We start from the raw sequence: 15446 nt of genomic DNA, 5'->3' as shown, positions 1-15446 counted from the left end.
GAAGGGACCACAGTTAAGTTGCAAGGACAATCATAAAAATAAGGTAGATGGAAGTACATTTACTAGGGAGAAAGTCCTAACAGAACTTTCAAGACTGAAAGTGGATAAATCAATGGGGCCAGACGGAGTGCATCCAAGGATACTAAAATAACTAAAAGATGTGTTGGTAGCGCCATTAACAGATTTATTCAACCAGTCACTAGATACAGGTGCAGTTCCAGAGGACTGGAGAAGAGCAAATGTAGTTCCACTGCACAAAAGCGGAAGCAAAGAAGAAGCAAGTAACTACAGACCAGTGAGCCTATCAGTAGTAGGGAAATTAATGGAAACACTATTAAAATAAATAATAGTGGAATATCTTAAATTAAACAATTTACAGGATCCAAAACAGCATTGTTTTACTGCAGGGAGATCATGCCAAACAAGTCTCATTGACTTTTTTGACTTCGTGACCAAAATACTAGATGAAGGGGGGGCTGTAGGTGTGGCATATCTAGACTTTAGTAAGGCATTTGACACTGTCCCACATTGCAGGCTGCTAAATAAACTTGACAGTGTGGGATTGGATTACAAAACAATTAAATGGATAAGAACCTGGTTGCAGGATAGGAAATGGACAGTTGTAGTAAATGGAGTGCATTCTATGGAGGGACATGTTACCAGTGGAGTACCCCAGGGATATGTACTTGGACCAGTGCTCTTTAATATCTTTGTTAGTGACATTGCAAATGCTATTGAAGGGAAAGTATGCCTTTTTGCAGATGACACAAAGATATGCAACAGAGTAGACACACCAGGAGGGGTAAATCAAATGACTTATGATCTAAGTAAACTTGAGAATTGGTCAAGAGCATGGCAACTAGAGTTTAATGCTAAAAAATGCAAAATGATGCACTTGGGACTTAAAAACCCAAAGGCTCAATATAGTGTCAAGGGTACTATAATGGAAACTGCTGAGGAGGAAAGAGATCTAGGAGTTACTATTTCAAGTGACTTAAAGGCAGGAAAGCAATGTAACAAAGCAATGAGGAAGGCTAGTCAGATGCTTGGTTGCATAGGGAGAGGAATCAGTAGCAGAAAAAAAGACGTAATAATGCCACTTTATAGGTCATTGGTACGACCTCATCTGGAATACTGTGTCCAGTTCTGGAGACCATATCTTCAGAAGGATATAAATACATTGGAGAGTGTACAAAGAAGGGCAACTAAAATGGTGCATGGCCTACATCACAAAACGTACCAGGAAAGACTAAAAGATCTTAACATGTATAGTTTGGAGCAGAGAAGGGAAAGGGGGGACATGATAGAAATCTTCAAATATATCAAGGGTTTTAACATAGTACAGGTGGGAAATTTTCTTCAAAGGAAAAGAAGTAATAAAACACGAGGACATGCACTGAAACTAGAGGGAGGTAGGTTCAGGGGAAATGTTAGAAAAAATTACTTCACAGAAAGGGTAGTGGATAAGTGGAATAGCCTACCATCAGAGGTGGTAGAGGTTAAGACAGTAGAACAATTTAAACATGCTTGGGATAGGCATATGAATATCCTTACAAAGAAATAAGGATTAAAAAGGATTGAGATTACCTGAAGGGTAAAAAAAGGGGCAGACTAGATGGGCCAAATGGTTCTTATCTGCCGTCACATTCTATGTTTCTATATCTATTGCACCCTTATCCAAATTCCTACACTAGCTCCCTGTTCTCTCCAGAATTCAGTTCAGGCTGCTCACTCTCCCCTCATAGAACCGCCATACAACACACTCCCTCTCGCCAACTGTCTGACAGCCAAATCTCACTCCCGTTTCCAAACTTCTCCTGAGCTGCTCTTTAAACCCCCATCTCTCCAGTGTTTCCCAACCTCGGTCCTGAAGGTACACTATAAATCCTAGTTTTCATAACATCCATGCTTGAGCACAGATGGTTAAATCAACTGAAGTACTGATCACATTGCCTGTGCTTAAGTATAGCTATCCTTAAAAATCGGGACTGTAATACCCCTTTCACATCGCACTTTTAAAACGGTATATTGCCGTTTTTTTCCATTTTAAAACGTTTAAGGCTGCAATGTGAAAGTGCCAAAGTTGATTTACCGGATAAAGATAACCGGTATTTCAACACGGTTAAAAAGCAGAGTCCTACACGTTTTAAAGCCTTTTTTTTAGGCAGTGTGAATGGCTCTATTTCAATGGCTTGAAACGTGTCCCTTGGGGGTTAAACGGGTTGAATGTTTGAATGGTATTAAATGATTTTTAAAACGGTTTTCACCTGCAATGTGAAAGGTCTCAAGGTCTCAGACCCATTTTAAAGTCCCATTTAAGAATACCGTGTCATTACCCATTTCTGCAATGTGAAAGCAGTATCACTGTGCCCTGAGGACTGTGGTTGGGAAACACTGCTTTAGACTGTAAGCTCCCGTGATCAGAGATCTGTGCCTTATTTTTATTTGTTGTGTTCTTGCATGAGTTTGTGGCGTTCTGCAGACGAAGCCTTATTACAGCGCTTGAGGTTGTAGTAGAGTGTAAGCTCCAATGGGGCAGGGGAAGATCGGGATGATCAGACATCCTCTGCACAGTATTGTACATCTGTATATAATAGAAGGCAAAGTGACACATGAGTCTGTACGATACCTATACATAGAAATAGAACTTCTGCTTTCTGAAAGAAAATATTACAGTTGGTTGCTATGGGTTGCGGCAACATTTTAGAGAGTTTTTCTACACTGGGCTCCGCATAATAAGCCTCGCTTGTGTTATTGTTACGTTTGTATGTTAGAAGTCCGGTAATCCCCTACAGCGGGTTTTATTAACCTGTCTCATTCTATAAGGTTCTGGTCCCGCATCCCTTGAATGACCCCACAGAGTTTGGGAGCTTACTGGATTTGTACTACATCAGTCGGAAGGAAGGGTGAGTCCAGATTTACCGCATTATCAAACGGTTTCATTTATTAATGGGATTATTTGTGCAAGAAATGGAAATAATGGTGCAATTTCTGTTTGCCTAATTATATTATAAATTGATCAGGCAATATTTTGTGATGGGGCCCCTTCGCTACCCCAATAACATTGTTTAGTGTTACAGTGTTATCGTACAGATAGCGGGCACTTTTCCCCCATAGGAAGGAGCGGTATCACTTTTTGGAGAGAGGTAAAGTATAGAAGCTTCTCAAATCAGCCAATCCGCTTCTTGCTGACATTTTGTTTAGCACAGTATTTAGAATTGACTGAAGCTCATCTTCATCTCTCACCAAAGCTTCATACGTGTCCCTGTTAGTGAGTGCGACCACTGCGACGTCTCTGTGAGGTATGTACCTATCAGACCACACAGTGCAAGTGTGCCAAGTGGTCACTCACTCTAGGGGAAATGTAATAGGGTGAGAGAATCAGAAGGTGAGAGATTTGGGAAGAAATCTCCAGGTTTTTTTAAAGCAGAAATCATTTACTGTAAGCTTGCAGCAGGGCCCTCCTACCTCCAAGTCTGTCTGTTGTTACCCAGTTTGTTTTATCACTGTCTACTATTGTAAAGCGCAACGGAATCTGCTGCGCTATATAAGACGCTGTAGCGGAATCTGCTGCGCTATATAAGACACTGTAACGGAATCTGCTGCTCTATATAAGACGCTGTAACGGAATCTGCTGCGCTATATAATACACTGTAACGGAATCTGCTGCGCTATATAAGACGCTGTAACGGAATCTGCTGCGCTATATAAGTCGCTGTAAGGGAATCTGCTGCGCTATATAAGTCGCTGTAACGGAATCTGCTGCGCTATATAAGACGCTGTAACGGAATCTGCTGCGCTATATAAGACGCTGTAACGGAATCTGCTGCGCTATATAAGACGCTGTAACGGAATCTGCTGCGCTATATAAGACGCTGTAACGGAATCTGCTGCGCTATATAAGACGCTGTAACGGAATCTGCTGCGCTATATAAGACGCTGTAACGGAATCTGCTGCGCTATATAAGACGCTGTAACGGAATCTGCTGCGCTATATAAGACGCTGTAACGGAATCTGCTGCGCTATATAAGACGCTGTAACGGAATCTGCTGCGCTATATAAGACGCTGTAACGGAATCTGCTGCGCTATATAAGACGCTGTAACGGAATCTGCTGCGCTATATAAGACGCTGTAACGGAATCTGCTGCGCTATATAAGACGCTGTAACGGAATCTGCTGCGCTATATAAGACGCTGTAACGGAATCTGCTGCGCTATATAAGACGCTGTAACGGAATCTGCTGCGCTATATAAGACGCTGTAACGGAATCTGCTGCGCTATATAAGACGCTGTAACGGAATCTGCTGCGCTATATAAGACGCTGTAACGGAATCTGCTGCGCTATATAAGACGCTGTAACGGAATCTGCTGCGCTATATAAGACGCTGTAACGGAATCTGCTGCGCTATATAAGACGCTGTAACGGAATCTGCTGCGCTATATAAGACGCTGTAACGGAATCTGCTGCGCTATATAAGACGCTGTAACGGAATCTGCTGCGCTATATAAGACGCTGTAACGGAATCTGCTGCGCTATATAAGACGCTGTAACGGAATCTGCTGCGCTATATAAGACGCTGTAACGGAATCTGCTGCGCTATATAAGACGCTGTAACGGAATCTGCTGCGCTATATAAGACGCTGTAACGGAATCTGCTGCGCTATATAAGACGCTGTAACGGAATCTGCTGCGCTATATAAGACGCTGTAACGGAATCTGCTGCGCTATATAAGACGCTGTAACGGAATCTGCTGCGCTATATAAGACGCTGTAACGGAATCTGCTGCGCTATATAAGACGCTGTAACGGAATCTGCTGCGCTATATAAGACGCTGTAACGGAATCTGCTGCGCTATATAAGACGCTGTAACGGAATCTGCTGCGCTATATAAGACGCTGTAACGGAATCTGCTGCGCTATATAAGACGCTGTAACGGAATCTGCTGCGCTATATAAGACGCTGTAACGGAATCTGCTGCGCTATATAAGACGCTGTAACGGAATCTGCTGCGCTATATAAGACGCTGTAACGGAATCTGCTGCGCTATATAAGACGCTGTAACGGAATCTGCTGCGCTATATAAGACGCTGTAACGGAATCTGCTGCGCTATATAAGACGCTGTAACGGAATCTGCTGCGCTATATAAGACGCTGTAACGGAATCTGCTGCGCTATATAAGACGCTGTAACGGAATCTGCTGCGCTATATAAGACGCTCCAAATTAAATAAATTTACACTTCAAAACCAGTTTGATATTGCAGTGTAAATGATTGCCACTTTAAAAAAACTGGAGATTTCTTACCAAATCTTTCACTTTCTGGATCTCTCATCCTATTACATGTCACCCCCTGGGTGACATTTAATGGGATGTGAATTGTTTATTTTTTTTGCAAAAAATGGCTGAATTTGCACGGTTTTCTGAAATCGACAAATTAATGGTTTTCAAATTGTGCTAAAAATCGCACTTTTTGCCGCAATTTCGCACATTCTGAACTGGCAATTTTTCAATACGCATCCAGATGTTTTGCCATTAAAATGTATACAAATCGCAAATTTTAATGGGATTTGATTTCGGGAAAATGTTACCAAAAATTGCCACACAAACAGACCAGGTTGTGATAGGTGATTTTGACAGACCAGTACGATCTGTGCATGGTTCTATCTAAAAAAAAATGTGGAAAAAAAATGGTGTGGGGTCCCCCCTCCTGAGCATAACCAGCCTTGGGCTCATTGAGCCGGACCTGGTTCCAAAAATACGTGGGACAAAAAGCATAGTGGTCCCCTGTATTTCTGAAACCAGCCCCAGACTCTTGGACCGGACTTGGTTTCAAAACTATGGAGGACAAAAAAAAACTGGGGGCCCCCCTTATTTTGGAACCAGCTCCAGGCTCCAGCAGCACACGGTGTCATGCCACAGCTGGGGGACACTTTTTACATAATGTCCCCCGGCCGTACCATGTGCACCTTGGCTGGTCAGTCCTGGACGGGGAACCTGGGGGAGTGGGGATATATATTGATTTTTACAGGTGAATTACAAGTCCCAGCAGGCCTCCCTCGCATGCTGGGACTTGGTGAACCACAAGTCCCAGCATGCGGGGCATTAGTGGGCCTCCTTGGACTTGTAGTTTAACTGTGAAAAGAATGTTTAAACACAGAGAAAGTATAACTTTTTAATAAACATACACTAATTTTACAGCACTATACATTCCCATTCCAGGCTTCAGCAGTGACTGTCTCAGCAGCAGCTCACCCCGCACTTATATCGGGGGGGGGGGGGGGGGTGTAAGTGTCCCCTCCCACTGACTGCGGGGTCAGCGGCTTCCTCCTCACTAATGACAGTGCTATACAAGCAATCAGACGTGATTGGCTGCCTGCGTCTCCACCTTTACAGATAACCCCGCAGCTAGAGTAACCCGGGTCCCAGTACACTGGTCCAGTGTATCCCTGGGCCGATCAGCACAGACGGTGCTGGATAATCATTCAACAGTCTTTAGGTTGACGTGCACAATGGCAAATAGTCAAAATGTCGACATGGAAATAGTTGACCTCTAAAAAAGGACATTAGGGATTTTAATTTGAAAAAATGATGTTGTTTAGGTGTCAATTTGCAGGGATACTGTCTCTAAGTCGACAAGAATTAGGTCGACATGACTGAAGGGCAACATGCAGGGAGGTCGACTTGACTGAATGTCCACATGGGTTAGGTTGACCCAAGCATTAGGATCATGGAGGAGGTCGACAGTCAAAAGGTCGACATGGGGTTTTTCACTGTTTTTTGAGCCAACGTATGTTGACAGGCGGTATCTCATGCCCTACCATCCACTATGGTGTGGTGGGAGAATAAAATAGTGTGCCGAACGTATGCAAAAACCACAAGCCCACCGTTTGACTGTCGACCTTCCCCATGTTCACCTAATACTTGTGTCGACCTAATGACCCAATTGACCTTCAGTCATGGTGACCTTCCTGCATGTCGACAGTAAGTCATGTTGACCTAATGCTTATCAACGTAGTTGCTATCTTTCCTATGAACCATACCGTATTTGCAGATTTAAGCACATAACCTAGTGCACTTCAGACAGGCACTTTACTGTTCCCAGAGTCCACGTAGATGGAAAAGTATATGAAAAAGTTCAAGAAAAAAAAAGGTACTTGTGTAGTTTCACGGCGCCACTGCGCGCACAGTGAAACTTTGAAACTTGGCAGTCTGCCAGACTCTGTGTTTACTGTGCGCGTGCCGCTCTAGCTGTTCTCAGCGCAGCGCGTGGCTGCTTTCCTTATGTAAGCTACGTTATCAGCATATCGCTGGGCAGCAGCAGTGCACCCAGCGCTGACAGGTCACTGTGGTACTTGTAGTTCCACAGTGAAATAGGCAGTCCTGCGCACCGCTGACAACCCGGCAATTTAGACTCCTCCGGCAATTTACAAGTCTAGATTTAGACTTCTAAATCCAGACTCCCTGCAAACCGCTAAGATGGGGGCATCTAAATTTAGACGGTAAAGCGTCTAAATTTAGTAGGGTCTAGGGGTACACTATTAAACCTGTTCACAATGACACTAGTCAACGTAACAGCTGTCGACCTTGTTAATTCCACTATCCACGCCAACCCGAAGCGTGGCGAGCCCGCGAGGGGCGGCGGTACGCGTCCTACGACCTTTTCATACCCCCACTATCCACGTCGGCGTGGAGTTGATTTTTATAAAGTGTGGCGAGCCCGAAGCGTGGCGAGCGGACGCGGATACCTGTGAAGCCTGCGAGGGGACGCGGATACCTGTGAAGGTATCCGCGTCCCCTCGCGGGGCTCGTTGCGCTCGCCACACTTTATAAAATCAACTCCACGCTGACGTGGATAGTGGGGGTATGAAAAGGTCATAGGACGCGTACCGCCACCCCTCGCGGGCTCGCTGCGCTCGCCACGCTTCGGGTTGGCGTGGATAGTGGAATTAACGAGGTCGACAGCTGTTACGTCGACTAGTGTCATTGTGAACAGGTTTAATAGTGTACCCCTAGACCCTACTAAATTTAGACGCTTTACCGTCTAAATTTAGATGCCCCCATCTTAGCGGTTTGCAGGGAGTCTGGATTTAAACGTCTAAATCAGGCATGTCCAACCTGCGGCCCTCCAGATGTTGTGAAACTACATATCCCAGCATGCCTTGCAATAGTTTTAGAATTCCCTAATAGCAATACTATGGCAAGGCATGCTGGGATGTGTAGTTTCACAACATCTGGAGGGCCACAGGTTGGACATGCCTGGTCTAAATCTAGACTTGTAAATTGCCGGAGGAGTCTAAATTGCCGGGTTGTCAGCGGTGCGCAGGACTTCCTATTTCACTGTGGAACTACAAGTACCACAGTGACCTGTCAGCGCTGGGTGCACTGCTGCTGCCCAGCGATATGCTGATAACGTAGCTTACATAAGGAAAGCAGCCACGCGCTGCGCTGAGAACAGCTAGAGCGGCACGTGCACAGTAAACACAGAGTCTGGCAGACTGCCAAGTTTCAAAGTTTCACAGTGCGTGCGGTGGCGCCGTGAAACTACACAAGTACCGATAAAAAACTTCATGTCGACCTTTTTATGTGTCATGTGTCACATTGCCATGTCCAGCATCTTCTGTCGACCTTGTGAATTTCAGGATACTCGGCGCTGACAGGGAAATTACAGGACCTTGCACCCCAGCCGAGGGGACGTGTCATGCACCCTAAATACCCAGAGTACGATATTGTACTGATGCTTATGTAATAAATGGATGATGCAAATAACGTTCTGTCTGTATTTTCTGTGTCGCCCAGGTACCTCGGGGGGCTGCGGCTGCTGCAGGCCACCTGCAAAAAGTTTTATCAGTACTGTTCTGAGAAGGGGTAAGGATGTTCCCCCGGATCACGAGCGCCCCCAACTCTGTCCCTGCGAGGAAATAGATGTGTGATTTGGTATTCTATATATAATCTATAGTGTATTGAGTTTGTATTACATACTAGGTGAGTGCGGATAAATCCGGTATGAAACAATTAGTTATTCTCTATAAGTAGTGACCTCTGACCCTCCCTACTGTGTCCTCACAAGGGCATGTAAGTGGTGACCTCTGACCCTCCCTCCTGTGTCCTCACAAGGGCATGTAAGTGGTGACCTCTGACCCTCCCTCCTGTGTCCTCACAAGGGAATGTAATGATAGTGGATTGACCTCTGACCCTCCCTCCTGTGTCCTCACAAGGGCATGTAAGTGGTGACCTCTGACCCTCCCTCCTGTGTCCTCACAAGGGCATGTAATGATAGTGGACTGACCTCTGACCCTCCCTACTGTGTCCTCACAAGGGCATGTAATGATAGTGGACTGACCTCTGACCCTCCCTCCTGTGTCAATGATGTCACTTCCAGAGAGCTCTGGTATAACTCACATTTATATACAGTCACCAAACACTCATCCCACATCCTGATGACATCACAAACTCTCCTGATAATAACCCAATGACATCACAGCATTATCCACAAACAAACGTGTAGAACCACATAGAAGAAAGTAAAAGGTGCAATAGTAAAGATGAAAAGAAGTAAAACTGAGGATAATGTATATAATAAATCAAGTGCTTATAAGAGAAATGGACAGCTGAGGGGGTGGGGGGGGGGGGGAGAGTACAAGGAAAAGTGTGGGGGGGGGGGGCTATAAATTTACTAACGTTTCCAAAAATTAAGAGGTGATGTTGCCCATAGCAACCAATTATATTCCATCATTTCTCTCATTTCTCTATGGCATTCTAGAAGATGATAGATATAATCTGTTTGGTTGCTATAGGCAACATTACCTCTCATTTTTAGAAGCTTTAGTAAATTTAACCCTTTCATGCGTTATAATACTGTACAGTGTCATGTGACTACCTAGGCAACCACAGTTACATGGCACAGGATGTAAGGAAAGGGGCAAGTGTGATTTTCTAGAGTTGTTATAATTATGTTGTTTATTTTCAGAATCGCACTGTCCAAGCAGAACTTTACCCTCAAATACAGCGTGAACATCCCCCGACAGGTGGTAAGATGGGTGCATGAGTCTACCCGTGGAATTAGGGGAACCTCTGTACTCTTATTACTGTATGTAAAGGTTTGTTGCTGTAGGCGGTAGATTTACTGCAAATATGTAAATTTAGCTAGAATTTGATTGGTTGCTATTGAAAGCGCCACCACTTAATTTCCCGACGCTTTAGTAAATACCCCTAGTATCTATATATTAATCCAACATTTCTGAGTGACTTATTCTATGATGTCACTGTCCTATACCAAGTGAAAGCTCTGATTCCATAGATTCGCAGAAAATGTTCCCCTGCCATTAACAATTCATCACCATTGTGACCGTTGGTGAACTCTCCCTGAGCACCTGCCGGGTGACCTGGAATACGTGACCTGTGCTGGGTGGTCTGGAAACTGTGACAGTTATTTGCAGCCACCCACAAAGCAGGGATTGTTTGAAAGTCGACTCCTCGGTGGGTAAAATGTTCTACCGGCCGGGTGGAAACCTGTCATCAGCTAGAGGAACTTTTTTATTAGAGAGTTTCATTATGCTGAACATATTTAAATGTTGCTGGCGTTTCCCTTGAAGCGCTGTCCGGCGGATGACATTTGTGTCACACACGGTTAGATGTTGCTGGCGTTTCCCTTGAAGCGCTGTCCGGCGGATGACATTTGTATCACACACGGTTAGATGTTGCTGGCGTTTCCCTTGAAGCGCTGTCCGGCGGATTACATTTGTATCACACGGTTAGATGTTGCTGCTGTTTCCCTTGAAGCGCTGTCCGGCGGATGACATTTGTATTACACGGTTAGATGTTGCTGGCGTTTCCCTTGAAGCGCTGTCCGGCAGATGACATTTATATTACACGGTTAGATGTTGCTGGCGTTTCCCTTGAAGCGCTGTCCGGCAGATGACATTTGTATCACACACGGTTAGATGTTGCTGGCATTTCCCTTGAAGCGCTGTCCGGCAGATGACATTTGTATCACACACGGTTAGATGTTGCTGGCGTTTCCCTTGAAGCGCTGTCCGGCGGATGACATTTGTATCACATGGTTAGATGTTGCTGGCGTTTCCCTTGAAGCGCTGTCCGGCAGATGACATTTGTATTACACACGGTTAGATGTTGCTGGCGTTTCCCTTGAAGCGCTGTCCGGCGGATGACATTTGTGTCACACACGGTTAGATGTTGCTGGCGTTTCCCTTGAAGCGCTGTCCGGCGGATGACATTTGTGTCACACACGGTTAGATGTTGCTGGCGTTTCCCTTGAAGCGCTGTCCGGCAGATGACATTTGTATTACACACGGTTAGATGTTGCTGGCGTTTCCCTTGAAGCGCTGTCCGGCAGATGACATTTGTATCACACACGGTTAGATGTTGCTGGCGTTTCCCTTGAAGCGCTGTCCGGCGGATGACATTTGTGTCACACACGGTTAGATGTTGCTGGCGTTTCCCTTGAAGCGCTGTCCGGCGGATGACATTTGTGTCACACACGGTTAGATGTTGCTGGCGTTTCCCTTGAAGCGCTGTCCGGCAGATGACATTTGTATCACACACGGTTAGATGTTGCTGGCGTTTCCCTTGAAGCGCTGTCCGGCGGATGACATTTGTATCACACACGGTTAGATGTTGCTGGCGTTTCCCTTGAAGCGCTGTCCGGCGGATGACATTTGTGTCTCACACGGTTAGATGTTGCTGGCGTTTCCCTTGAAGCGCTGTCCGGCGGATGACATTTATATCACACGGTTAGATGTTGCTGGCGTTTCCCTTGAAGCGCTGTCCGGCGGATGACATTTGTATTACACGGTTAGATGTTGCTGGTGTTTCCCTTGAAGCGCTGTCCGGCGGATGACATTTGTATTACTCGGTTAGATGTTGCTGGCGTTTCCCTTGAAGCGCTGTCCGGCGGATGACATTTGTATCACACACGGTTAGATGTTGCTGGCGTTTCCCTTGAAGCGCTGTCCGGCGGATGACATTTATATCACACGGTTAGATGTTGCATCACGATCTTTGTACATTAATCCGAGAGGTGATGACGGTCTGTGACTAGAAGTGACGATTACGTCAGACCTGCTGCTAATGGAACAGTCTGGAACTGGTGGATAAGAGATTTCCCAGCTGGAGAATTCACTTAGCAGTCTCCTGGCCGGACGGTCGATTCTCTGCATGGACAGCGGCTCCTGCCAATCACTGCTGACAGGATAAAGAGGCCCTTTCACAGTGTCGTGGTGCCTCCATTCAGCCGTGCTTCCAGGGTGCGATCCTTCTGTGTGAAGTGGTTTTAGGATTAATCCTCAGGAGGCTTGTAGCTTTACAGCCCACATGCTGCGCTACTTATCCGAAAGCTAAGTAGGTGCCAGGACAGGACATTAGCCGGAATTGCTGCTCAGGAGTTCCGGGGCCGAGGTTCGAAGCTTTTTCCTGGATTTTACACAGGTTACTGCAGCTTTGTTAGCAAAGCAAAAAGGAAACAAATGGGCAAAGCTGTGCTGCACTGCAGGTGGGAAGGTGTAAGGGGTGCTGGGCTGCACTGCAGGTGGGAAGGTGTAAGGGGTGCTGGGGGTGCTGGGCTGCATTGCAGGTGGGAAGGTGTAACGGGTGCTGGGCTGCACTGCAGGTGGGAAGGTGTAAGGGGTGCTGGGGGTGCTGGGCTGCACTGCAGGTGGGAAGGTGTAAGGGGTGCTGGGCTGCACTGCAGGTGGGAAGGTGTAAGGGGTGCTGGGCTGCACTGCAGGTGGGAAGGTGTAAGGGGTGCTGGGCTGCACTGCAGGTGGGAAGGTGTAAGGGGTGCTGGGCTGCACTGCAGGTGGGAAGGTGTAAGGGGTGCTGGGCTGCACTGCAGGTGGGAAGGTGTAAGGGGTGCTGGGCTGCACTGCAGGTGGGAAGGTGTAAGGGGTGCTGGGCTGCACTGCAGGTGGGAAGGTGTAAGGGGTGCTGGCAGGGGCTGGCTGGCAACTTTTAGCCTAGGGGGCAAGTCCAGAGCACTGGCCCATAATCAGCCAAGTCACCGTCGGAAGGAATGCTTTTGCGCGCCGCAGGCGCGCCGAAAAATTAGGGGCGTGGCCTATCATAAGGGGCGTTGCCTGTACCATGATTGTATTGTGTACCTGCAGATTGCACATTTTAGCGAACCTTGTAATACCCATTACACATAAAGCCACATGCCGTAATGCCAATTACACATTATGCTGAACACCATGATGCCAGTTACACATTACGCCCAACACTGCGATGCTAATTACTCAATACACCGCACACTGTGATGCTAATTACACATTATGCTGCACACCTTGATGCCCATTACACCCCATACTGTGATGGCAATTACCCAATGCTCCCCACACCGTAATGTCCATTACGCCCCATACCATGATGCCCATTACACCGCACAATGTGATGTCCACAGTGCCAGATATGCCCCCACAGTGCAAGATATTCCGCCACAGTACCAAATACACATATGCCCCCACAGTGCCAGACACAAATGCCGCCACAGTGCCAGATATTCTGCCACAGTGCCAAATACGCATATTCCTCCACAGTGCCAGATATGCCCCCAGAGTGCCAGAGACACATATGCCCCCACAGTGCCAGAGACACATATGCCCCCACAGTGCCAGAGACACATATGCCCCCACAGTGCCAGAGACACATATGCCCCCACAGTGCCAGAGACACATATGCCCCCACAGTGCCAGAGACACATATTCCCCCACAGTGCCAAAGACACATATGCCCCCAAAGTGCCAGATATGCCCCCACAGTGCCAGAGACACATATGCCCCCACAGTGCCAGAGACACATATGCCCCCACAGTGCCAGAGACACATATGCCCCCACAGTGCCAAATACATATGCCCCCACAGTGCCAGATACACATATGTGCCCACAGTGCCAGATACACATATGCCCCCACAGTGCCAGATACACATATGCCCCCACAGTGCCAGATATGCCCCCACAGTGCCAGATACACATATGCCCCCACAGTGCCAAATACACATATGCCCCCACAGTGCCAGATACACATATGCCCCACTGTGCCAGATACACATATGCCCCCACAGTGCCAAATACATATATGCCCCCCACAGTGCCAGATATGCCCCCCACAGTGCCAGATATGCCCCCACACAGTGCCAGATATGCCCCCACACAGTGCCAGATATGCCCCCACACAGTGCCAGATATGCCCCCACAGTGACAGAAACACATATGCTGGGGTGAGGGAGGGGGGGGGGGGGAGGGGGGGGGGGGGGAGAGCGCTTACCCACTCGCTAGCTGCGGGCCGTGCTGCGGCTGGATCAGGTTCTCCAGCCCTCCTGCGCTGGCCGCGGCTTCCAGAACACGGCCGCGGCTACAGGAAAATGGGCGCCGGCCTCCTGCACTGAGAACACGTCCTCAGTGCAGGGGGCCGGCGGCCATTTTCCTGTAGCCGCGGCCGTGTTCTGTAAGCCGCGGCCAGTGCAGGAGGGCTGGAGAAGCTGATCCAGCCGCAGCACGGCCCGCAGCCAGTGGGTGGGTAAGCGGCCCGGGGGGCATATGGCACTCTGCCCCCCGGCCCAGCCCGCCCCTGGGTGCTGGGCTGCACTGCAGGTGGGAAGGTGTAAGGGGTGCTGGGCTGGGGGTGTTCAACAGAAATCTAAATGTCTAACCTCTGTGGACTACATACAAAAAGCAGCCAGTATTTACCCTGCACAGAAACAATATAAATGCATTTGTTCCAGACACAACATTACTGGCTGTTTGTGCTTTACGGAATCTGGCTCTGTATAAGAATGCACATTTTATGCAGCTCTCCGTAGACAACGCCACAATGATGGTGATGATATCAGTCTGTTTAAGGGGAGATTATCTTAGAGAGCGATAAAGTACAAAGCAATCAGCTGTCATGTTACAGGCTGTGTTTGAAATATGACAGCCAGCAGCTGATTGGTTGGTGCTCTGGGGCATATTTAGGACAATCCGCATTTTTAATGCAAATGTGATAAATGTGTTTCACTCAAATGCGAAAATTTATATTTTAAGTAGATTTACTAAGATCGGGAGATGGGTAACAAGAAATGTCTGTCCTGATCCCTGGGCCTGATCTGAGCCTGTTCTGATCCTTGGCCCTGTTCTGATCCCTGGGCCTGTTCTGATCCCTGGGCCTGATCTGAGCCTGTTCTGATCCCTGGGCCTGATCTGAACCTGTCTTGATCCCTGGGCCTGATCTGAGCCTGTCTTGATCCCTGGGCCTGATCTGAGCCAGTCCTGATCCCTGGGCCTGATCTGAGCCTGTCCTGATCCCTGGTCCTAATCTAAGCCTGTCCTGATCCCTGGGCCTAATCTGAGCCTGTCCTGATCCCTGGGCCTAATCTGAGCCTGTCCTGATCCCTGGGCCTGTCCTGATCCCTGGGCCTGTCCTGATCCCTGGGCCTGATCTGAGCCTGTCC

At 47.5% G+C, this 15446-nt stretch overlaps 1 protein-coding gene across 1 annotated transcript in view; it reads left to right on the top strand.

The window, feature by feature from the left end:
- Positions 1–15446, top strand: part of LOC146041656 (uncharacterized) — a 74167-nt gene that overhangs the window by 23422 nt on the left and 35299 nt on the right. Inside the window, exons 13-15 of the mRNA XM_083161586.1 lie at positions 2827–2906; positions 8800–8868; positions 9971–10031. Coding sequence (XP_083017712.1) covers positions 2827–2906; positions 8800–8868; positions 9971–10031 — 210 coding nt within the window. The remainder of the gene's footprint in view (positions 1–2826; positions 2907–8799; positions 8869–9970; positions 10032–15446) is intronic.

This window comes from Crinia signifera, chromosome 19 (genome assembly GCF_055691185.1).
Source record: "Crinia signifera chromosome 19, ASM5569118v1, whole genome shotgun sequence".
NCBI classification, from domain to species: domain Eukaryota; kingdom Metazoa; phylum Chordata; class Amphibia; order Anura; family Myobatrachidae; genus Crinia; species Crinia signifera.
This window is presented reverse-complemented; position numbering and strand designations above follow the sequence as displayed.